This window comes from Sitophilus oryzae, unplaced genomic scaffold (assembly GCF_002938485.1).
Source record: "Sitophilus oryzae breed Bouriz unplaced genomic scaffold, Soryzae_2.0 scaffold_177_pilon_pilon, whole genome shotgun sequence".
Lineage (NCBI taxonomy): Eukaryota > Metazoa > Arthropoda > Insecta > Coleoptera > Curculionidae > Sitophilus > Sitophilus oryzae.
The window spans coordinates 1,936,774-1,963,767 of NW_022146479.1; the positions used below are offsets into that span (position 1 = coordinate 1,936,774).

At 32.9% G+C, this 26,994-nt stretch overlaps 1 protein-coding gene across 29 annotated transcripts in view; it reads left to right on the plus strand.

Annotated features, from left to right (window-relative positions):
- The window catches only part of LOC115882536 (zinc finger protein 236-like), a 108,429-nt gene that overhangs the window by 56,653 nt on the left and 24,782 nt on the right, over window positions 1-26,994 (plus strand). For 15 of the 29 annotated variants that reach the window (XM_030900658.1, XM_030900663.1, XM_030900669.1 and 12 more), the window contains 8 exons: window positions 1,085-1,177; window positions 9,383-9,586; window positions 11,050-11,142; window positions 15,403-15,495; window positions 17,977-18,180; window positions 18,639-18,842; window positions 21,364-21,456; window positions 22,797-22,889. In XM_030900658.1, coding sequence (XP_030756518.1) covers window positions 1,085-1,177; window positions 9,383-9,586; window positions 11,050-11,142; window positions 15,403-15,495; window positions 17,977-18,180; window positions 18,639-18,842; window positions 21,364-21,456; window positions 22,797-22,889 — 1,077 coding nt within the window. The remainder of the gene's footprint in view (window positions 1-1,084; window positions 1,178-9,382; window positions 9,587-11,049; window positions 11,143-15,402; window positions 15,496-17,976; window positions 18,181-18,638; window positions 18,843-21,363; window positions 21,457-22,796; window positions 22,890-26,994) is intronic. The other 14 variants (XM_030900668.1, XM_030900681.1, XM_030900685.1 and 11 more) reach the window with 10 other exon arrangements.

Genomic DNA, 26,994 nt, shown 5'->3' on the forward strand with positions numbered 1-26,994 from the left:
TACGGAAAAGGTTGAAATATCTGTAGAGATTATTTATTACCTTTGAATAAAAAGATTAAGGAAGGAGTATAATGCTATCCATGTATTCATGCATGGTAGACGGACAAAGGGCTCTAGGGTGGGGATCCTTGACAGTTCTGTTTGTCGACTCGTTTGACACATTTGAATTTGTTTTGAAATTTTGTAGATTTGTCAAAATAAGCTCATTTTTAGGTTATTTATGTTTTTATATATTTTTATATGTTATATGCTTATTTTATGTTATTTATTATTTATTCTACTACTGATAGTCGTTTAAAGGTAGTAAATCTAGAAGGGAATCGCGGCAGAACTTAAATTAACAGTGACACTATTGCGATTTATCGAAAAAATACTAAAATAATTGGTTGTGTAGCGCACGGTAGATTTCTGTCAAAAATCGAGAGAAATCATTGAATAACTTTTCGCTAGTGAGTGACTGTATAATATACATACGTGTAGTAAACCGATCATTTATGAGATTCACTTAAAATTAGCCAATTATATTTTTTTCTTGTATCTTTGCTTTTATTTACTACTTGTCAAAGATTAGATGTCAAAGAATTTAGATACGTCAATTTGTCTTGCCTGCTTCAGCAGCGTATCGGATGTTTGTGTTAATAAATAATTATTATAACATATCTATTTTTATTAGAATTATATATTTTTATAACAATTTTAATACCTACCAACATTTATTCACAACGTAAAATAAAACAACAAATTATTGGATCTACCCCACGTCTACCCTACATCATATTTTTACACGTTTTGAATAAAATTAGAATGGCACTGTTAAACCGGAATTTAAGTCGGCCATTTTAAGAGCCCGTCGCGTTCGATCTAAAATTTTTGATATGCTCCTTCCTTAATCTTTTTATTCAAAGTTCATTACCGAAATTTTTGTCAAATTACAGCATAACCAATAACGTTGCTAGCCAAGGATTACAATAATAAGGTTATTTCCAGGTGTTCTTTCTTTCTAACATATTTTCCACTTTCTGGCAGCATAAAAATACTCTGTAGATTGAGAAAAATTATTAATCTAATTCTTATTAAATTACAGTGAAGGTGGTACTATTGAACTTACCCGCGCGGAAGGCAATGCACAAGAAGAACATGTTCAAAACAGCGTAACATCCCATGATAAGTTGAAGCCGTAAGTGTCTTATTTGTTTGTTTTTTTTTATTTTTTTTTAACACCTAATATTTGTAACATTTTCATGAGTACAGGGGTGGATGGGGAAGTGGAAACCGGCCCGGGAATAACAGGCAACCGGCCCAAATCCACAGAAACAAAATGACCATAACGAAGAAATATGCATTCCAGAAACTTCGGCAGCATATTCTGCAGATAAAAATCAGTAAAAAAGTTCGTATAAATGTATGTCCTAAAATACTTAGTTTCGGAAATACAGGGTGTAGAAATTTCATTTTTATTTCGATTTTTTCCGAATAATTTCTGAAGTAATGTCAATATTTGGACGAAAATTGGTGTCTGGGAGTTTTTTGACATGAGAAATTTGATTTTGATGTCAATATGACTTCTATTCGTAGGGGGGCGCCACCTACATGTATTTTTACTGTTTTGAAGAGTAATAACTTTTCGTCCGTACCTGTATAAAACTACTGAGTGAAAAAATATACATTTCCATGATTTTCTACGTAAAAAATGTCTCTCGGCTACTAGTTACGAGCAACTTTTCTCAAGATATTTAGAATGGAAACAGTCAATACACGTCATTATTGATTAAAATGAAAACTTATTCTCTTAAATCAATCATAATTTTTTTTAGAATAAATGATGATAAAACAGTTTCTGTTGAACTTTTGTCACAAAAACATTACAAATTTATGATTTCAGTCCAATAACTATTTAGTCAACATGTTTAATTTAATGTTAGTGATGTAAGGTATTGCTTATTTCGATTCCAAATATCTCGAGAACCGTTACTCGTAGCGATTTTTACCTAGATACTTTTTTTACGTAAAAAACCTCGTATTTTTTTTACTTAGTAGTTCTATAAAGATACGGACGAAAAGTTATTACTCTAAAACTAGTTAAAAATATGTAGGTAGCACCCTCTACAAGTAGGAGTCATATTGACATCAAAATCAAATTTCTCATGTCAAAAAACTCCAAAACTCCAATTTTCATCCAAATATTAACGTTACTTCAGAAACTATTTTGCAAAAATCGAAATAGAAGTGAAACTTCTACACCCTGTATCTCCGAAACCAAGTATTTTAGGATATTTTTTTATACGAACTTTTTTACTTATTTTTATCTGCAGAATATGCTACCGACGTTTCCGGAATACAGTTCGGACCACTCTGTATAAGTAAGGGTGATTTGGGGTAAATTAGAAAACTTTTTAGAAGTTCCTGTTCATCGCAAATTTTGCCACGGTATAGTTTCTTAATCTTCGGTCTTAATCTTTGAGATTACGGGACTAAAAGAGATGCAAATACAGAAAAATTTCGGTAGCTCTCAAATTTTTTTAAAAATAAATCAATTTTTTTTTAAATTTCCAAACTAATAACTTGGTTATTTTGGACTTATTTGAAACACGGTAAAGAGAATATATTATTATGTTTCTTTTATTGAGATCTACCAGCCCTGAAAATATTTGCACAAAGCAGCACAAAAATAAGGTGCACTTATAGACTCACCTTGTATAATAAAATAATTCAAACGGAACAACAAACATACGTATGTTTATTATAATTATAAGTGTCTCAGAGAAAGACATCTATCAATAGTTATTTTACAAATTGGTGTTTATGTTTAAAAGCAACTGACGATTATATTGATATAAATTGATTAGTTAGTTAGGCAGTCGCTATAAGAATCTAACGTAACTTTAGTTAGAAGATTAGCCATTTAATTTTTGCTAAGCCATAATCTTTTTTTGAGCTCAAGTCGGGACCGGCCTACCGGGAATTTTTCCGTTTTCCCATATGGCCCATCCACCCCTGTATGAGTATGATATTTAATAAATTAGTGGAACAGTTTAAGTAGAGAAAGGCATTTTCTAAAACACAAGCACAAACAATTTATAAATAAATATGGAATGACACGGAAAAATATCAAATTATCTCTCGCTCTGCAAATGTCATTTTTGACTGTGAATGCAACGTTTATACTGTGCTGGCAACTCTTACTTTTGGGTCGGTATTTACATGTGTGGAAGTACATCGCATAGGGATCTTATTATGTCGGAGTGAGAGAAATGCGACGGTGTGCTGTTGCGGCGTTGCTACATTTCTCCGGTATGCCTTTCCCTATCAAGTAAAATAAAATCACAATCGCGAACCGCTTATTTTCAAAAGACTTTTTTTCGAAGAGATAACTAGATAAAATCTTAGCTATGTTTCTGAACATCTGAAATGGAATTATAAGGATATCGTTAGAATCGCGTCAGTAATCGCGTTAATTTAGAAACTCAACTTTTTAACACATAACACGCAATAACTCAAGAACCACATTAAATTAATATTGAAACTTATTTTGTTATTTTGAAGTTCGGATCTTTTACAAGATAGATGTTTAAATAAGAAGAAATCGATAGGCTTGTTTTTTTTTTCATTGAAAAACTTTAAAAAATCGGTCCATTTACTTTTAGTGCATAGTAATTTCCAGCAATCGTGTAATTTTTTATTTATAAAGATTTATAAAGATTTTCACATACTGTCTGCGAAGAAAATGTACCAGAAATATTAAGAAAGTTTTTGAAAAAAACTACAATCAATTATTTCTGATCGATTTCGAGATATCGATTTTTTAAATTCAGAGTTCTAATAGCGCGACCACTGTCGAACACCAACTCAATTCCACGTATAAAACTGCAAGTGTTTCTAACTTGCACTTAAAACATTTTAAGCTCTAGAAAAAATTACAACGTCTCGTTAATAAATAAGCAAATAAAGTATCTCGAGAGGTAATTAAATTGTGAGACAGAACGCATGATGTACGCTCTCCCTAGAATTTTAAGTACTGGTTGGACGAATCTGTTGTATCCCCTTCCACCTCTCTTAGCAATGTGCACAGTTTCTCGGTTATTCACGTTTATTTCATACGTTTGGCAACGTTTTTACTCTCTTTGTTTAGTACATTATAAACGCATTGTACTCTTCTTACATACATAAATCTCGACCCAAAACTAACCTTTTCCAGCCCTTAGTATAACAAACTCCCCTTTATATTTACTAAGAAATCATCCCTTAAAAGGTTTTCGTACATTCTTTTTTTTGTCGTTGTTTCGTACATTCTCGAGAGATGTCGCTGGCACTGTAATAATCATAGAATTAATACTCCTGGGGCGCTATTATGTACAATCGTCGGTATCGGTAAGTTACCGACAGCTATCGGTATATATCGGTAATAATTATAATATAATTTAATAATATAATATTTTTAAGACAGATATATTTATATTATGTAATAAGTTTGTATAGAAAATTTTGAATTTGTTAAAAATGTATGTATACATAAAGTTAACGAGTATAATACATTTGAAATTTAGTCTGGAGATTTCACTAAAAAACTTATTTTTTTAATTACATTAGTTTGGTTTGGTAGGTGGTAATATAAACAAGAAAACTGATGACATGTTGGCAAATATCAATCACGATGATAGCTGCTACTACTAGATATCACTTCTCAATTATCATATATATAATCACTATAATATTATGTCAAATAATAACTTGTTTATTTTCTCAATAGAATTGAGTTTAAGATATCTTTATGATTTTTTATGGAAATTGTTTTATTTTTAATTAGGTATCTAATAGTGACTTCAACTATGTAAAGGAAATAAAGAAAATGAAAGTTTTAGCTTTTATTTTTCAACAAAACAAATATTACCCATTAGAGGTGGGAATTCTAGTTCCTTGGGAGGAACTAGTTCCTTAGTTCTCCTCCAGAGGAATAGTTCCTGAACTGGGTCTTTAGTTCACACAATTCCCGGTCATTGACATCCCTCTGCTTGTTAATGCGTTTCGTTGTCAGTCAGAACTATTCACATTGCATTATCTGTATAATTTTTATAAATGTACGGAGATATAACGAGCACGTGTGCCAAATTCATGTTAAAACATATAGGTAACAATTTATTGCAGATAAAATAATAAAAAAACTCAAATCAGAATTTAAAACTATATCACAAATTAATTGGAACCAAATATGAACATTTTTACAAAATTGCATTTTCCTCACTTCAAAACAGTTTGTTTTTGTCTGTAATTCAAGAATATCTACTTCGTTTTATAAGATATTTCTTGATTTTAGGGACCTAAAGTGAAACATTTCCAACAGATATTTAAAAACAAACTAAAATCAAAACAATTATCCACGACAATTTTCTGTCTCCTTGTATTATATCTGGATCTGCCGACTGAATGGAATTCCCCGTGAACTAGTCTTTTAATGAATTCCTCTATGTCAGCATCCGATAACATACGGCTGGCACTCCCACGTCCATAGCATCAATCGCTGTCTGATCCATACGTAAACTGGTCTTTTTATTTGGTTCCTTTAGGTCGGATCCGATATGGCCACGGCATGCTTGGCATGGCTCCCGCCACCGTTCGATCCAGCGCTGGCCCGATCCGTTCGTACGTAAACTAGTCTTTTATTTAGTTTCGTTCACTCTAGGTCCGGAATTCGATAACGTACGGCTGGCACTCCCCACTTCTGCCTACCATCGGCTACGCGCGTTATCGATCGTCACCGTCGCATATTATTTATATCGGTCACAGTTCGATCCCGACCAGGTTCCTGAGGAACTAGTTCCTTTCAACCTAGTCGGAATAGTTCATTGAACTAGTTCGTTCACGAACACACACCTCTCATTACCCATCTTTGCGATTAATTAAAATAAATATGGAAAACAAAGACCCAACTAAGTTTGACGCCCAAACATAGAGAAAAATAAAATCACCTCATTCTATTTTTAGCCATTTTATTGTATAGCGCTGAAAATCAGAATTTTTATAACATAGTAAAGGTATCGGATCGTTTGGCATCGATGTTGAAATATCGAACATCGCTGGCGAAACATCGATATTTTAAAATACCTGCACCGCCCGACACTACTTCGTATAGTAAGCATGTGCGCAGTCAGTTTTACACATAGACTTGTTGTCTTTTCTTTCTTCCTTCAGTACATCCTTGATCATGCTGCTTCATACTAGCCTTCCAGGCTAGCCTTCAGGTTCTGTCGAAATTGTCGGTATCGGTAGGATGACAGCTCTCGATACGTATTGTATATAGTAAAAATGTGTTAATCGTTGTTGTCATAGTTACCGATCGGTCCTGTGGCAGATATCGCAAATTTGTACCGACGAAAATCGGTATCTCTACCGTGCCCTTGTCAACCTCACGGTAGAGATACCGAGAGTAGCCCCTGGGGCGCTATTCTGTACAATCGTCGGAATTGGTAAGTTACCGACAGCTATCGGTACGTATCTGTATATAGTAAACATGTGTTGATTGTTGTTGTCATAGTTATCGATCAGCCCTATGACAGATATCGCAAATTTGTACCGACGAGGATCGGTATCTCTACCGTACCCTTGTTAACCTCACGGTAGAGATACCGAGAGTCGTCAGTACAAATTTGCGATATCTGCCATAGGGCCGATCGGTAATTATGACAACAACAATCAACACATGTTTACTATATACAGATACGTACCGATAGCTGTCGGTAACTTACCGATTCCGACGATTGTACAGAATAGCGCCCCAGGGGCTACTCTCGGTATCTCTACCGTGAGGTTGACAAGGGCACGGTAGAGATACCGATTTTCGTCGGTACAAATTTGCGATATCTGCCATAGGACCGATCGGTAACTATGACAACAACGATTAACACATTTTTACTATATACAAATACGTATCGAGAGCTGTCGTAACTTACCGATACCGACAATTTTACAGAATAGCGCCCCTGGAAGGCTAGTATATAACAGCACATGATCAGATGTACTCATGAAGAAAGAAAGACAACAAGTCTATGTGTAAGACAGAAACGATAGGGTTAGGTAACTACTGCGCATGCTTACTATACGAAGCAGTGTCGGGCGGTGTTGTGATTTTAAAAATATCGATGTTTCGCCAGCGATGTTCGATATTTTAACATCGATGCCAAACGGTCCGGTACTTTTACTATGTTATAAAATTCTGATTTTCAGCGCTACACCACAATAAAAATGGCTAAAAATAGAATAGGTGATTTTTATTTTTCTTCTATGTTTGGGCGTCAAAACTTAGTTGGGTCTTTGTTTTCCATATTTATTTTAATTAATCACTAAAGATGGGTAATAGAGGTGTGTAGTTCGTGAACGAACTAGTTCCAATGAACTATTCCGACCTAGGATTGAAAGGAACTAGTTCCTCAGAACCTGGTCCGGGATCGAGACTGTGCCCGATATAGAATAATACGCGACGGTGACGGATCGGCTAGCGCGCGTAGCCCGATGGTAGGCAGAAGTGGGGAGTGCCAGCCGTACGTTATCGAATCCGGACCTAGAGGAACTAAACTAAATAAAAGACTAGTTTACGTACGAACGGATCGGGCCAGCGCGCTCGATGCTAGGCAGGAGTGGGGAGTGCCAGCCGCATGCCGTATGTTATCGGATCCGGACCTAAAGGAACTAAATAAAAGACCAGTTTACGTATGGATCAGCCAGCGCGATTGATGCTAGGCAGACGTGGGGAGTGCCAGCCGTATGTTATCGGATCCGACATAGAGGAATTATTAAAAGACTAGTTCACGGGAATCTATTCAGTCGGCAGATCCGAGATATAATACAAGGAGACGACGATGGATTCGGCCTTGTCTATTGCCACAACCGGCGCGGCGTAATTACCACAAAAAATTGTCGTGGATACTGTTTTTGATTTTTAGTTTGTTTTTTAAATATTTTATGGGAATGTTTCACTTTAGGTCCCTAAAATTAAGAAATATCTTATAAAACGAAGTAGATATTCTGAATTTCTAGACAAAAACAAAAAGCTTGAAGTGAGGAAAATGCAATTTTTTGTAAAATTTTTGTAATATTTGCTCCAATTGATTTGTGATATAGTTTTTTAAATTCTGATTTGAGTTTTTTTATTATTTTTATCTGCAATAAAACTTACCTATATGTTTTTAACATACACAATTACACGTCTCGTTATATCTCCGTACATTATAAAAATTATACAGATCATACTGTGAATAGTTCTGACTGACAACGAAACGCATTAACAAGCAAGGGGGATGTCAATGTTAGTCGGGAATTGTTGTGAACTAAAGACCTAGTTCAAGGAACTATTCCTCTGGAGGAACTAGAACTAAGGAACTAGTTCCTCCCAAGGAACTAGAATTCCCACCTCTAATGGGTAATATTTGTTTTGTTGAAAAATAACAAGCTTAAAACTTTCATTTTCTCTTTTATTTCCTTTACATAGTTGAAGTCCTTATTAGATACCTAATTAAAAATAAAACAATTTCCATAAAAAATCATAAAAAGATATCTTAAACTCAATTTATTGAGAAAATAAACAAGTTATTATTTTGTATTTGTCTCAGAAAAAGCTGACAAAATATTATAGTGATTATATATATGATAATTGAGAAGTGATATCTAGTAGTAGCAGCTATCATCGTGATTGATATTTGCCAACATGTCATCAGTTTTCTTGTTTATATTACCACCTACCAAACCAAACTAATGTAATTAAAAAAATAAGTTTTTTAGTGAAATCTCCAGACTAAATTTCAAATGTATTATACTCGTTAACTTTATGTGTACATACATTTTTAACAAATTCAAAATTTTCTATACAAACTTATTACATAATATAAATATATCTGTCTTAAAAATATTATATTATTAAATTATATTATAATTATTAAGCATCGATGTTAGTAGACCGTTTCGCGTCGATGTCTCATCACTACCGATAGGTATCGGAGCAGTGTTATCACTTTGAGAAGCACAACATTCTTAATTTTTGTTTTAATGAAAAGTTCCAGGCAAAAACTGTGAGAAAAATCATATTAACTAAAATGTAGGGAATATGCTTAGTTTTGGTATTTGTTTTTTTTCCTTGGCTAATTAAAATTCACGTACAGCAGAAGCTTTTTCATCATTTGGCAACAGTGTTACCTAGAAAACTGTATGCAACAAAATACCTTGTATCTGCCCGCGCAAGCGTGTTACTGTCCAAACCTTATTACTTACTCTCTTTCTTCATGATGGACATCTCACTCTACTAGCCTTCTAAGAGTATTAATTCTATGCTAAGAATATAAGGCTATAAGAAACCCTGTTCTGTACCGTCATAATTGTAATATTTTAAAATTATTAGTAGGACTATGGAATTGAATCAACGTATCTATAAATGTAACATGTGTGACTACCGAACGCTAAGAAACAGATTTTTAAAAAACCACCAGCAAGTTCACTTACCACGGGAAGAACGACAGTTGTTTCCTTGTCCGCTCTGCAACAAAAAATATATGACAAATCAAAAATTAAACTCTCATCTTGTCGGAAATCACCCTGACTTCACGTAAGTTTATTAATATAGTCTGTCCAACGAGAGGGTCCATGACAGTGACAATTGTGTACGTGATTTTAATTCACAGTCAAATTGTAATCTCTGTTTTATTTTTGATGTCGTCTGTCGAAATCTTCCCTGACTTGTTGGACAGACATAATATAAGAATTATTACGCATAAACAATCTAAACCCTGGTAACCTAGACTAAATGGTTAGAGATTTTTGGCTCCTTATAATCAAGCAGACAATAATTTGTATTTCATTGGTTTGGTTTTATTTTCAAAATTTTGCTGAAATTTGTTTTTTTTTTCATAAAAGGTTGAAATATCTGTAGAGATTATTTATTACCTGTGAATAAAAAGATTAAGGAAGGAGTATAATGCTATCCATGTATTCAGGCATGGTAGACGGACAAAAGGCTCTAGGGTGGGAATCCTTGACAGTCCTGTTTGACGATTCATTTGACGCATTTGAATTTGTTTTGAAATTTTCTGGATTTGTCAAAATAAACTCAATAAGCTTATTTTATGTTATTTATTATTTATTCTACTACTGATAGTTGTTTAAAGGTAGTAAATCTAGAAGGGAATCGCGGCAGAACTATATTAACAGTGGAAAATAAATTTCTTGCAGGTTTTAGGTATATAATAAAATTATATAAGAGTTTCTTGCCTTGAACTGCTAATATAGAAATTAATTCCACGCTGTGTTCGACATAATGTGGATCAACCTGCTCTCACTACCGGTTTCGGGGCCCTACCCCATCATTAGGTGAGCTTGGGTCGTTTCCACAATATGTCGAGCACAGCGCAGAGTATATAAACACGACTTGTCGTAAAGTAGCGGTAAGATATTAAGTCCCGCATCGCGAGATAGCGGCCTGTGTGCAATGGTAGTACTTTCGTACCACCGAGGCACAACTATCGATAGTATATAAAGGCTTTTTTCGGCTAGCCCAAATTATATAATGGAAAATAAATTTCTTGCAGTTTTTAGGTATATAATAAAATTATATAAGAGTTTCTTGCCTTGAATGGCTAATATAGAAATTAATTCCACGCTGTGTTCGACATAATGTGGATCAACCTGCTCTCACTACCGGTTTCGGGTCCCTACCCCATCATCAGGTGAGCTTGGGTCGTTTATATATTTATATACTCTGCGCTGTGCTCGACATATTGTGGATAATACCTACCAACATTTATTCACAACGTAAAATAAAACAACAAATTATTGGGTCTACCCCACGTCTACCCTACATCATATTTTTACACGTTTTGAATAAAATTAGAACGCCACTGATAAACCGGAATTTAAGTCGGCCATTTTAGGCCCGTCGCGTTCGATCTAAGATTTTTGATATGCTTCTTCCTTAATCTTTTATTCAAAGTTTATTTCCGAATTTTTTGTCAAATTACAGCATAACTCTGTAGACTGAGAAAAATTATTAATCTAATTCTTATAAAATTACAGTGAAGGCCGTACCGTTGAACATACCGGCGCGGAAGGCAATGAACAAGAAGAACATGTTCAATACAGCGTAATATCCGATGATGAGTTAGAGCCGTAAGTTTCTTATTTGTTTTTGTTTTTATTTTTTTAGTCTGTCCAACGAGAGGATCCATGACAGTGACAATTGTGTACGTGATTTTAATTCACAGGCAAATTGTAATTTCTGTTTTATTTTTTATGTTGTATGTCGAAATCTTCCCTGACTTGTTGGACAGACTATAATATAAGAATTAGGCATAAACAATCTAAACCCTGGTAACCTAGACTAAATGGTTAGAAAATGTCTATACCTATGTGGCGGATTCATCTCTCCAAAAAAATTTTTTATGGGTATTTCGCCACTGCACTGCAAGAAAAATCTACAAAATAAAATAGTTATTTTTGTAAACACTTCTGCGTTAAACCTAAACGGACGCTGCTTGTCAGAAGTTATGTTTACAGTTATAAAAACTTGCCTAACAAAGAAAAAAATGCTTAACGTTTCGGAAAGTTTTTCTCTTTCCGTCAGAATAAAGAAAAAAACTATTTAAAATATTTAAATTGAACTATTCGAGAACACTTTACTTTTTAAAACAGATACGTTTACAAGAAACCGTTGACGTTCTGTTAAAATGACATTATATTAAATGGTTAGAGATTCTTGGCTCCTTATGATCAAACAGACAATAATTTGTAATTCATTGGTTTCGTTTTATTTTCAAAATTTTGCTGAAAAGTAACGTGAGGAAAAAATAAAATTTATTTTCAAAAAAATCCGTTTTTCTCAAAAAACTCAGCAATCCTTGAAATTTTTGAAACTTTTTTGATACCATGTTGGCGAACATCCCAAGACGCAACTTTACCCCATTTAATTATCTTCGTATCTAATACGGTTTCCGAGATACCAATGCTCGTACTTCGAATTTGTAGCACCCAATTATATGTATTTTTTCTTGCTTTTTTGCTTTTATTTACTATTTGTCAAAGATTAGATGTCCAAGAATTTAGATACGTCAATTTGACTTACCTGCTTCACTAGCGTATCGGATGTTTGTGTTAATAAATAATTATTATAACTAAAAAAAACGACTTTTCTTGGAACTTTAGTTTCGGAGATATTAATTTAATCGGACCTTTTTAAGAAAATTAATTTTATTTTTCAGAAACTATTAGAGACAGAGTTTACCAAAAATGCTTTTTATATCTACTAGTGGGAAAATGAATTTGTAGATATATTACGACTTTTCTTGGAACTTTAGTTTCGGAGATATTAATTTAATCGGACCTTTTTAAGAAAATTAATTTTATTTTTCAGAAACTATTAGAGACAGAGTTTACCAAAAATGCTTTTTATATCTACTAGTGGGAAAATGAATTTGTAGATATATTAAGACTTTTTATTTTTTTAGTCTGTCCAACGAGAGGATCCATGACAGTGACAATTGTGTACGTGATTTTAATTCACAGGCAAATTGTAATTTCTGTTTTATTTTTTATGTTGTATGTCGAAATCTGCCCTGACTTGTTGGACAGACTATAATATAAGAATTAGGCATATAAACAATCTAAACCCTAGTAACCTAGACTAAATGGTTAGAAAATGTCTATAGCTATGTGGCGGATTCATCTCTCCAAAAAAATTCTTTATGGGTATTTCGCCACTGCACTGCAAGAAAAATCTACAAAATAAAATAGTTATTTTTTGTAAACACTTCTGCGTTAAACCTAAACGGACGCTGCTTGTCAGAAGTTATGTTAACAGTTATAAAAACTTGCCTAACAAAGAAAAAAATGCTTAACGTTTCGGAAAGTTTTTCTGTTTCCGTCGTCTGAAGCAAAAAAAAAATACAAAGAATAAAGAAAAAAACTATTTAAAATATTTAAATTGAACTATTCGAGAACACTTTACTTTTTAAAACAGATACGTTTACAAGAAACCGTTGACGTTCTGTTAAAATGACATTATATTAAATGGTTAGAGATTCTTGGCTCCTTATGATCAAACAGACAATAATTTGTAATTCATTGGTTTCGTTTTATTTTCAAAATTTTGCTGAAAAGTAACGTGAGGAAAAAATAAAATTTATTTTCAAAAAAATCCGTTTTTCTCAAAAAACTCAGCAATCCTTGAAATTTTTGAAACTTTTTTGATACCATGTTGGCGAACATCCCAAGACGCAACTTTACCCCATTTAATTATCTTCGTATCTAATACGGTTTCCGAGATACTAATGCTCGTACTTCGAATTTGTAGCACCCAATTATATGTATTTTTTCTTGCTTTTTTGCTTTTATTTACTATTTGTCAAAGATTAGATGTCCAAGAATTTAGATAGATCAATTTGACTTACCTGCTTCAGCAGCGTATCGGATGTTTGTGTTAATAAATAATTATTATAACTAAAAAAAACGACTTTTCTTGGAACTTTAGTTTCGGAGATATTAATTTAATCGGACCTTTTTAAGAAAATTAATTTTATTTTTCAGAAACTATTAGAGACAGAGTTTACCAAAAATGCTTTTTATATCTACTAGTGGGAAAATGAATTTGTAGATTTATTACGACTTTTCCTGGAACTTTAGTTTCGGAGATATTAATTTAATCGGACCTTTTTAAGAAAATTAATTTTATTTTTCAGAAACTATTTGAGACAGAGTTTACCAAAAATGCTTTTTATATCTACTAGTGGGTAAATGAATTTATAGATATATTACGACTTTTCTTGGAACTTTAGTTTCGGAGATATTAATTTAATCGGACCTTTTTAAGAAAATTAATTTTATTTTTCAGAAACTATTAGGGACAGAGTTTACCCAAAATGCTTTTTATAACTACTAGTGGGTAAATGAATTTGTAGATATATTACGACTTTTCTTGGAACTTTAGTTTCGGAGATATTAATTTAATCGGACCTTTTTAGTTTTTATCTATTTTTATTACAATTATATATATTTATAACAATTTTAATAACTACCAACATTTATTCACAACGTAAAATAAATCAACAAATTATTGAGTCTACCCCACGTCCACCCTACATCATATTTTTACTTGTCAGCTCTGCGACAAAAAATATACGACAAAGAACAACTTAAACTACCATCTTAGCGGAAATCACCATGACTTCACGTAAGTTTATTAATATAGTCTGTCCAACAAGAGGATCCATGACAGTGACAATTGTGTACATGATTTTAATTCACAGTCAAATTGTAATTTCTGTTTTATTTTTGATGTCGTCTGTCGAAATCTTCCCTGACTTGTTGGACAGACTATAATATAAGAATTATTACGCATAAACAATCTAAACCCTGGTAACCTAGACTAAATGGTTAGAGATTCTTGGCTCCTTATAATCAAGCAGACAATAATTTGTAATTCATTGGTTTAGTTTTATTTTCAAAATTTTGCTGAAATTTATTTTTTTACGGAAAAGGTTGAAATATCTCTAGAGATTATTTATTACCTTTGAATAAAAAGATTAAGGAAGGAGTATAATGCTGTCCATGCATTCATGCATGGTAGACGGACAAAGGGCTCTAGGGTGGGGATCCTTGACAGTTCTGTTTGACGACTTATTTGATACATTTGAATTTGTTTTGAAATTTTGTGGATTTGTTAAAATACATAAGCTCAGTAAGCTTATTTTATGTTATTTATTATTTATTCTACTACTGATGACTACTAGTGACATTACTACTAGTGACACTATTGTGATTTATCGAAAAGACTGTAAATTAGTTGGTTGTGTAGCGCACGGTAGATCTCGGTCAAAAATCTGGAAATAATGGAATAACTTTTCGCTAGTAAGCGTAATATACATACGCGTAGTAAACCGATCATTTATGAAATTCACTTAAAATTAACTAGGTAATTATACTTTTTCTTGCATCTTTGCTTTTATTTACTACTTGTCAAAGGTTAGATGTCAAAGAATTTAGATACGTCAATTTGACTTACGTATCGGATGTTTGTGTTAGTAAATAATTATTGTAACTTATCTATTTTTATTAGAATTATATATTTTTATAACAATTTTATTAACTAACAACATTTATTCACAACGTAAAATAAAACAGCAAATTATTAAGTCGGCCATTTTAGGAGCCCGTTGCGTTCGATCTAAGATTTTTGATATGCTCCTTCTTTAATCTTTTATTCAAAGTTTATTACCAAAATTTTACAGCATAACCAATAACGTTGCTAGCCAAGGATTATAATAATAAGGTTATTTCTAGGTGTTCTTTCTTTCTAACATATTTGCCACTTTCTGGCATCATAAAAAACTCTGTAGACTGAGAAAAATTATTAATCTAATTCTTATAAAATTACAGTGAAGGCCGTACCGTTGAACATACCGGCGCGGAAGGCAATGAACAAGAAGAACATGTTCAATACAGCGTAATATCCGATGATGAGTTAGAGCCGTAAGTGTCTTATTTGTTTTTTTTTAATTTTTTTAACACCTAATATTTATAACATTTTCATGGGTATGATATTTAATAAATTAGTGGAACAGTTAAGTAGAGGAAGTCATTTTCTAAAACACAAGCACAAACAATTTATAAATAAATATGGAATGACACGGAAAAATATCAAATTATCTGTCGCTCTGCAAATGTCATTTTTTACTGTCAATGCAACGTTTATACTGTGCTGGCAACTCTTACTTTTTCGTCGGTATTTACATGTGTGGCAGTACATCGCATAAGGATCTTATTAAGTCGGAGTGAGAGAAATGCGACGGTGTGCTGTTGCGACGTTGCTACATTTTTCGTGTTAATTTAGAAACTCAACTTTTTAACACAACACGCGATAACTCAAGAACCACATTAAATATTGAAACTTATTTTGTTATTTTGAAGTTCGGATCTTTTACAAGCTGTTTAAATAAGAAAAAATCGATAGGTTAGTTTAAAAAAAAACGTCCATTTACTTTTAGTGCATAGCAATTTCCGGCAATGGTGTATTTTTTTATTTATAAAGATCTATAAAGATTTTTTTATAGAGATTTATTTATAAAGATTTTCACATACTGTCAGCGAAGAAAATTTAGCAGAAATATTAATAAAGTTTTTGAATAAAACTACGATCAATTATTTCTGATGGATTTCGAGATATCGATTTTTAAATTCAGAGTTCTAATAGCGCGACCGCTGACGAACAACAACTCAATTCCACTTATTTTTACCAAACGTGGAAGTGTTTTTAACTTACAGTTAAACAATTTTAAGCTATAGGAACAATTAGAACGACTCGTTAATAAATAAACAAATAAAGTATCACGAGACGTAATTAGATCGTGAGACAGAACGCATGATGTACACCTCTCCCTAGAATGTTAAGTACTAATTGCCATTGGGTCGACCAATAGCAATGTCGACTCTTAGCAATGTGCACAGTTTCTCGGTTTATTCACGTTTATTTCATACGTTTGGCAACGTTTTTACTGTTCTCTCTTTTTTTAGTACATTATAAACCCATTGTACTCTTCTTACATACGTAAATCTCGACCCAAAACTAACCTTTGCCAGCCCTTTTTTTACCCTTAGTATAACAAACTCCTCTTTATATTTACTAAGAAATCATCCCTTAAAAGGTTTTCGCTTTTGTTTTGAAACACTGATTGCGTACATTCTGTTCTTTTGTTTTGAAACACTGTTTCGTACATTCTCGAGAGATGTCGCTGGCACTGTAAGAATCATAGAATTAATACCCCTATATAACAGTACATAATCAGATGTACTCATGAAGAAAAACAACAGAGGCGAAGACAACAAGTCTATGTATAAGAGAGAAACGATAGGGATAGGTAACTACTGCGCATGCTTACTATACGAAGTATTGTCGAGCGGTGTTTATCGATGTTTCGCCAGCGATGTTCGATATTTTAACATTGATGCCAAACGGTCCGATACTGTTACTATGTTATAAAATTCTGATTTTCAGCGCTACACCACAATAAAAATGGCTAAAATAGAATAGGCGATTTTAATTTTTCTTCTATGTTCGGGCGTCAAAACTTAGTTGGGTCTTTGTTTTCCATATTTATTTTAATCAATCACTAAAGATGGGTAATATTTGTTTTGTTGAAAAATAACAAGCTTAAAAATTTTATTTTCTCTTTTATTTCCTTTACATAGTTGATGTCCTTATGAGATATCTAAAAATAAAACAATTTTTATTGAGAAGTGATAGATATTAAGAAGTGTTATATAGTATTATAGTAGCTATTATAGTGATCGATATTTGCCAACATGTCATCAGTTTTCTTGTTTATATTACCACCTACCAAACCAAACTAATGTAATTAAAAAAATAAGTTTTTTAGTGAAAACCCCAGACTAAATTTCAAATGTATTATACTCGTAAACTTATGTAAATGTATACATACATTTTTAACAAATTCGAAATTTTCTATACTAACTTATTACATAATATTAATATATCTGTCTTAAAAATATTATATTATTAAATGATATTATAATTATTAAGCATCGATGTTAGTAGACCGTTTCGCGTCTTTGAGAAGCACAACATTCTTAATTTTTATTTACTTTTAATGAAAACTTCCAGGCGAAAACTGTGAAAAAAATCATATTAACTAAAATGTAGGGAATATGCTTAGTTTTGGTATTTGTTTTTTTCCTTGGCTAATTAAAATTCACGTAAAGCAGAAGCTTTTTCATTATTTGGCAACAGTGTTACCTAGAAAACTGTATGCAACAAAATACCTTGTATTTTTGCGCAAGCGTGTTATTGTCCAAACCTTATTACTTACTCTCTTTCTTCATGATGGACATCTCACTCTACTAGCCTTCTAGGAGTATTAATTCTATGCTAAGAATATAGGGCTATAAGAAACCCTGTTCTGTACCGTCATAATTGTAATATTTTAAAATTATTAGTAGAACTATGGAACTGAATAAACGGGTCTATAAATGTACCATGTGTGACTACCAAACGATAAAGAACAAATACTTAAAAAGCCACCAGCAAGTTCACTTACCACGGGAAGAACGACGATGGTATACTTGTCCGATTTGCGACAGAAAATATGCGAGAAATATCCATTTACGCCACCATCTTGTCAAAAACCATCCTGACTTCATGTAAGTTTATTGATATAGTCTGTCCAGCGAGAGGATCCATGACAGTGACAATTGTGTCTGTCATTTTAATTCCCAGATAAATTGTAGTTTGTCTCATTTCTTGGATGTCGCTTGTCGAAATCTTCCTTGACTCGTTGGAGAGACTATAAGAATTATTCATAAAAAGTCTAAAATCTGGAAATCTAGGCTACATTTTTGATATAATCTGCTCCTTATAATCAAACAGACAATGATTTTTAATTTATTGGTTTAGTTTTATCTTCAAAATTTTGCTGAAATTGTTTTTTTTTTCTAAAAAGGTTGAAATATCTGTAGAGGTTACTTATTACATTCCACATTTAATTATCTTCGTATCTAATACGGTTTCCGAGATACCAAATCTCGTACTTCGAACTTGTAGCACCCTGTATATGCCTATTTTGTATCGTCATAAAACTGTAATATTTTAAAATTATTAGTAGAACTAATGAAGTGGAGAAACGGGTCTATAAATGTACCATGTGTGACTACAAACCGAAAAAGAACAAATACTTAAAAAGCCACCAGCAAGTTCACTTACCACGGGAAGAACGACGGTGGTTTACTTGTCCGATCTGCGACAAAAAATATACGACAAAGGTCAGCTTAAACTATCATCTTGTCGGAAATCACCCTGACTTCACGTAAGTTTATTAATATAGTCTGTCCAACGAGAGGATCCATGACAGTGACAATTGTGTACGTGATTTTAATTCACAGTCAAATTGTAATTTCTGTTTTATTTTTGATGTCGTCTGTCGAAATCTTCCCTGACTTGTTGGACAGACATAATATAAGAATTATTACGCATAAACATTCTAAACCCTGGTAACCTAGACTAAATGGTTAGAGATTCTTGGCTCCTTATAATCAAGCAGACAATAATTTGTATTTCATTGGTTTGGTTTTATTTTCAAAATTTTGTTGAATTTTTTTTTTCATAAAAGGTTGAAATATCTGTAGAGATTATTTATTACCTGTGAATAAAAATATTAAGAAAGGAGTATAATGCTATCTATGTATTCATGCATGGTAGACGGACAAAGGGCTCTAGGGTGGGGATCCTTGACAGTTCTGTTTGACGACTCGTTTGACACATTTGAATTTGTTTTGAAATTTTGTAGATTTGTCAAAATAAGCTCATTTATAGGTTATTTATGTGTTTATATATTTTTATACGTTATATGCTTATTTTATGTTATTTATTATTTATTCTACTACTGATAGTTGTTTAAAGGTAGTAAATCTAGAAGGGAATCGCGGCAGAACTTAAATTAACAGTGGCACTATTGCGACTTATCGAAAAAAGACTAAAATAATTGGTTGTGTAGCGCATGGTAGATTTCGGTCAAAAATCTAGAGAAATAATGGAATAACTTTTCGCTAGTAAGTTACTATAATATAATATATACAGAGAAGACCAGGCTACTAGTAACATAGCAAGTTGCCGGACGAATTTACGTTTACCCGTTTTGCGTTCGTACTCGAGATTGCCGGCTAGTCGGCTGGTCAGGCAGTACGCAGTTGCAGTTGTGCTTGGACGGGTCGGTCGTGACAGACTAGGAATACGACGCGAGGAGTGCCGAGTATTTATTATTTTCATTTTAAGTGTTTACCTTCACTTAAGGTAACATTTAAAATGAAAATACTTAAATATTTATTATTTGAGTGTGTTTACAAGCCAAAACTAAAAATAAATAAATTCTCTAAACCCCAAAAAAAATTACTCTAAATAAGAAAAAATTATAACAAGTGTTCAAAAAGACCATCTTCTTGTGCTAGATAGAAGCCTAGGCGGTCGTAAAATCCTCGTCTGGCATTGGCTAACATATTAGGGCTAATAGTTTGGAAAGCCTCTCGTATTTTTACTTTAAGCTCATCCAGGTTATTAGCCCTATTATGACCATACACTTTGGATTTTACATAACCCCACAAAAATAAGTCATTGGGAGAAATCTGGTAATCTAGCGGGCCACAAAATAGTTCCATATCCACTAATTAAACGGTTGGGAAAAGTATTGTTCAAATATTCTTGAACAATACGGGCATTGTGGGCAGGACAAGCACCTCAGCAATTTGATTACTTGAAAACGTAGGATTTTGATCCGCGGTAGCACAAATGAACACTTGTTTTAACTCCTGTTCTTTATTAATCAACACGTCAGGCTTTGGGATTGTGTTTTTGTGGGAACACAAAAACACAAAAGTTTTTAAGAAAAAAAGGGGTGTCAAAATTATTAATAACTCTTGATACAGTAGGTAAAGATGGAATTGGCCTGTTTACAAAAGTTTGTGGAAAAATTGTTTGTATATTCCGATAAGACCCATTTTGGAAATACCATTTTACAATTTGAATTTTCTCACGAACTTCGTAAACATCCATCATTTTACTTAAAAAATAAATTTTACACGAGAACTGTCGCGAGAATCTATGTATTCGTTTAGGCTATTAAAACACGAATAAATACAAATTCTGAAACATTCTTATCACATATCTACCTATTTTTATTTTATCGCATTTTTTCGCCTGCTTTTTATCCGGCGGACCGGTATACGCTAATTCGTCCGGTTCTGCCTATGTTACTACTACGGTGGTCCGGTCGGTATACGTGTAGTAAACCGATCATTTATGAAATTCTTTAAAATTAACTAATTATATATATTTTTTCTTGCATTTTTGCTTTTATTTACTACTTGTCAAAGATTAGATGTCAAAGAATTTAGATAAGTCATTTTGACTTACCTGCTTCAGTAGCGTATCGGATGTTTGTGTTAATAAATAATTATTATAACCGACATTTATTCACAACGACAAAAAAAAAACAAATTATTGAGTCTACTCCACGTCTACCCTACATCATATTTTTACACGTTTTGAATAAAATTAGAATGACACTGTTAAACCGGAATTTAAGTCGGCCATTTTAGGAGCCCATCGCGTTCGATCTAAGATTTTTGATATGCTCCTTCCTTAATCTTTTATTCAAAGTTTATTTCCGAAATTTTGTCAAATTACACCATAACCAATAACGTTGCTAGCCAAGGATTACCATAATAAGGTTATTTCCAGGTGTTCTTTCTTTCTAAAATATTTTCCACTTTCTAGCAGCATAAAAAACTCTGTAGACAGAAAAAATTATTAATCTAATTCTTATAAAATTACAGTGAAGGCCGTACTGTTGAACATACCGGCGCGGAAGACAATGAACAAGAAGAACATGTTCAAAACAGCGTAACATCCGATGGCGAGTTAGAGACGTAAGTTTCATATTTGTTTTTGTTGTTTTTTTTTAGTCTGTCCAACGAGAGGATCCATGACAGTGACAATTTTGTACGTGATTTTAATTCACAGTCAAATTGTAATTTCTGTTTTATTTTTTATGTCGTATGTCGAAATCTTCCCTGACTTGTTGGACAGACTATAATATAAGAATTACGCATAAACAATATAAACCCTGGTAACCTAGACTAAATGGTTAGATTCTTGGCTCCTTATAATCAAACAGACAATACTTTGTAATTCATTGGTTTGGTTTTATTTTCAAAATTTTGCTGAATTTTTTTTTTCGTAAAAGGTTCAAATATCTGTAGAGATTATTTATTACCTGTGAATAAAAAGATTAAGGAAGGAGTATAATGCTATCCATGTATTCATGCATGGTAGACGGACAAAGGGCTCTAGGGTAGGGATCCTTGACAGTTCTGTTTGACGACTTATTTGATACATTTGAATTTGTTTTAGAATTTTGTGGATTTGTTAAAATACATAAGCTCAGTAAGCTTATTTTATGTTATTTATTATTTATTCTACTACTGATAGTTGTTTAAAGGTAGTAAATCTAGAAGGAAACTGTGGCAGAACTTAAATTAACAGTGACACTATTGTGATTTATCGAAAAAGACTGTAAATTAGTTGGTTGTGTAGCGCACGGTAGATCTCGGTCAAAAATCGTGGGAAATAATTGAATAACTTTTCGCTAGTAAGCGAAATATACATACGTGTAGTAAACCGATCATTTATGAGATTCACTTAAAATTAACTAGGTAATTATACTTTTTCTTGCATCTTTGCTTTTTATTTACTACTTGTCAAAGATTAGATGACAAAGAATTTAGATACGTCAATTTGAGTTACGTATGGGATGTTTATGTTAATAAATAATTATTGTAACTTATCTATTTTTATTAGAATTATATATTTTTATAACAATTTTATTAACTACCAACATTTATTCACAACGTAAAATAAAACAGCAAATTATTGAGTCTACCCCACGTCTACCCTACATCATATTTTTACACGTTTTGAATAAAATTAGAATGGTTCTGATAAACCGGAATTTAAGTCGGCCATTTTAGGGGCCCGTTGCGTTCGATCTAAGATTTTTGATATGCTCCTTCTTTAATCTTTTATTCAAAGTTTATTACCGAATTTTTTGTCAAATTACAGCATAACCAATAACGTTGCTAGTCAAGGATTACCATAATAAGGTTATTTCCAAGTGTTCTTTCTTTCTAAAATATTTTCCACTTTCTGGCAGCATAAAAATACTCTGTAGACAGAAAAAATTATTAATCTAATTCTTATAAAATTACAGCGAAGACCGTACTGTTGAACATACCGGCGCGGAAGGCAGTGAACAAGAAGAACATGTTCAAAACAGCGTAACATCCGATGATGAGTTAGAGCCGTAAGTTTCTTATTTGTTTTTGTTTTTATTTTTTTAGTCTGTCCAACGAGAGGATCCATGACAGTGACAATTGTGTACGTGATTTTAATTCACAGGAAAATTGTAATTTCTGTTTTATTTTTTATGTTGTATGTCGAAATCTTCCCTGACTTGTTGGACAGACTATAATATAAGAATTAGGCATAAACAATCTAAACCAGTAGTTCCCAAACTTATTTTTCTCGTGGACCACTTTCAAAATTTTACTGGTTTCGGTGGACCCCCTGCTGCTACATTTCTACCACATTCTTAAAGTCGCCAAAAAATAAAAATTGTGTCACTTCTGAGTTCTGTCCCTATATTCCGATATGTAAAATAAAAACGAAAAATGGTACATTTTATATCACTTTATTTATTAAAAGAATAGAATTACAAGAAAAATATTAAGGTAATATAGGTTCAGGTCATAATTTTAATTAATGGGAAGGATGTATCTGATGGAGTGTCAGCAAACGATCAATGTTTGGCTTTATTTTTGTGAGCAATAACCGCAAATCCCCTGCTCTGTGATGTTTAATTTGCTCCTTTTTTGTTAAGAGGTTTGTAACGGCACTAAAACTCCTTTCGACAAGGTATGACGAGGGAAAAGCTATTACTAAAAATTTCCTTTGCGATTTCCCACAGTCCAGGATATTTTTCGGGTATTTCTGCTTGCAGCCAAAATGTTGGGTAGCCTTTTCTAAATTTCACCTTCAGCTCCTCATTAGTGCTTAGCTCGAGCAGCTCCTCTTGTAATACAACATTGGCCACTTCCGTTTCATCAAATGGATTTATGATCCATGGTGGTATATCCATCGTCAGTATATCTTCAAACCTGGTTTTGAAGTCATCATGCAGAGCACTTAAATGTTGACTGTAGGTATGGATATCCTCATCAATACATTCTACCTGCGACAAGTTTGGAAATTGAGAGAATTCGCGCCGACTAATGTTTTACTTCATAAATTTCAATTTCCCAAGAAAAGCCGAAATTATCCCCTTTGTTTTTATTAAATTCAGGCTGTCCCCTTGTAACTGCAAGTTAATATCATTAAATTTTTTAACAAATCTGTCAAATACGCAATGTCTGCTTTGAATTTGATCAAGTTTTCTTTTAAATCTGGATCTCTACTTTCTAAGAACTCTAATATGGAATCGAAAACAGACTAAAATCTCGTTAAGCATGCACCTTTCGACAACCAGCGTACTTCAGTATGTAAGAGCAGTCGTTGGAAGTCTTCATCATTTTCGTCGCACAATTGAGCAAATAAACGCGTATTCAATGCATTGCTTCTGATTTTGTTGACAGCTTTTATTACAAAATGAAGAGATTGGTTCAACCTGTCACTTAAATGTTTTGCCACAAGATGTTGTCGGTGGATTACGCAATGAATAGCTGTAAGTCCTGGTATAATTCTTTTGAGATGACTTATAAACCCACGATATCGCCCGACCATTGCAGGAGCTCCGTCTGTTGCCACTGAAATAATGTTTGTAAATGGGATCGATTTTTCCGTAAAAAATTACTCAGGACATTAAATATTGATTCGCCTTTAGTGTCAGTCTCCAAAGTTCTGGCAAATAGCAATTCTTCGTGAATTTCTTCCTCAACAATAAATCGGACATATGCCAATAGTAATGCTTCATTACTGGGTAACGTTGACTCGTCCAGTTGTATAGAAAAATGAGTTTTTTGCAGATGATTGCACAAAAAGCTTTCGATATCAGAGCTCATTTCATCAATGCGTCTTTGTACAGTATTGTTACTTAATGGAATTCTTTTTAGTACGTCAAATGGAGATTTGTGCAAAACAGTGCTATAAGTAATGAGATATTGTAAGATGCCCGCAAGCCATCATCGTTACTTTGAGATGTTGAAGCGAACATACTGTGCATGGTGGGTCTCTTTCCATATTTTTCTTTCAATGTTTGAAAATATTTTAAATCTTTACCTATTTTATCAGTATTTTTAGATGATCTTCGAGCTTTGATGGTTTCATAGAGTCATTGCTCAAAACTTTGTTGCATAATAGGCACATGGGCAATTGTTTGTCTGCCTCTGATGGAACAAAACCATATTTCAAATAATCGATACTATATTGTCGACATTTTTTCTTTGCTGTAGCCATGTTTCGTGTCAGTTACCTTACCTGTAAAAAAAATGTTTTAGTAACCAAGTTTTTTTCTGAATATAGGTATCACACCGCAGCCTTTTGTCAGCCCTTGTCAGCACGCGGAAATAGAATTACGGCTTGTAAAGGGACCAACTAATAAACCGCTGAGACAAATACAGACGTTTTCACAAAACGGTATCAATTTTAAAGTACATAATTTACCACTAATTTTTAATAGTATAAATAAAATTGGTGTACTCAGTATCGAATACTGATCATATTTGTGTAGGAAAAATAAAAGTCGAAATCCCAAAATTGTCCATAAAAACGATAACTAACATTTTATTAAATCAATGAGTTCACGCGCTCCGTGTATTTGCGTATTTTTGTCTGCGGCTTCATTGTTAAAACGTGACAAACTGGCATCGAAGTCCAAGCCCCGCCCTTTTTCCCGTCGCCCGCGCACCGCTCGCTCTTTCCGAAAGGAATAGTTTTGATAAAATAGTTACTTCAAAACCAATTTAAAATGATTATGAAATTACTGTTTTATAAAATTAGTAGTTATTTGCAAGAAAAATTACAAAATTAATTGCTCTGCAATATTGCTTATTCGGCCTTTTTAGAGAGGCAGTGTTTCTCTCGTGAAAAACAATTGAATAAAACGTGCTGTGTTTGTCTTCAAATCGAAAGAGGACAATTAAAATATCTGTAAGTTACTAAGTTACCTATCTATACAGGCCGTTGTGATCAACCGACTAGTACACGTAAACAAAATACTTAAGTACTATAACAAAAAAAGGTAGGTTACTTACTTTTCTCCGGCACTAGCAAACACAGATATAAATTTTCTCACAACTTTTTTTCCAAATTCCGCCTTTTTTTCGAAATTCCGGAAACAAATGAATGCGTTTGCCTTTTGGCATCAAGTATTTATAGTGGTGATCAAGTTCATGTCTGAACAAGCATTAAGCATTGTCGGGCGGATAGCGCTTTGCAAGTCTGTACACGAAATTGTACGTAATATCGAATACGCAAGTTTGGACAAGTAACAGTCGCTTGCCTTATTAAAATATTATCTGCTTAGATAGGTACTTAAAACAATGTAGGTAGGCCCTTATAAAAACTATGCTTACATTTTTGCTCTTTACTATCAAAAGCAGATAAATTTTCGTGGACCCCCATTAACATCTTATGGACCCCCATTTTTTGTTCACGCCTACGTAGACCCCCAGCAAGTCTCCCGTGGACCCCTGGGGGTCCACCTGGACCACTTTGGGAATCACTGGTTTAATGGGACCTTTTTAAGAAAATTAATTTTATTTTTCAGAAACTATTTGAGACAGAGTTTACCAAAAATGCTTTTTATATCTACTAGTGGGTAAATGAATTTGTAGAAATATTACGACTTTTCCTGGAACTTTAGTTTCGGAGATATTAATTTAATCGGCCCTTTTTAAGAAAATTAATTTTATTTTTCAGAAATTATTAGAGACAGAGTTTACCAAAAATGCTTTTTATATCTACTAGTGGGTAAATGAATTTGTAGATATATTACGACTTTTCTTGGAACTTTAGTTTCGGAGATATTAATTTAATCGGACCTTTTTAAGAAAATTAATTTTATTTTTCAGAAACTATTTGAGACAGAGTTTACCAAAAATGCTTTTTATATCTACTAGTGGGTAAATGAATTTGTAGAAATATTACGACTTTTCCTGGAACTTTAGTTTCGGAGATATTAATTTAATCGGACCTTTTTAAGAAAATTAATTTTATTTTTCAGAAACTATTAGAGACAGAGTTTACCAAAAATGCTTTTTATATCTACTAGTGGGTAAATGAATTTGTAGATATATTACGACTTTTCTTGGAACTTTAGTTTCAGAGATATTAATTTAATCGGACCTTTTTAAGAAAATTAATTTTATTTTTCAGAAACTATTTGAGAAAGAGTTTACCAAATATGCTTTTTA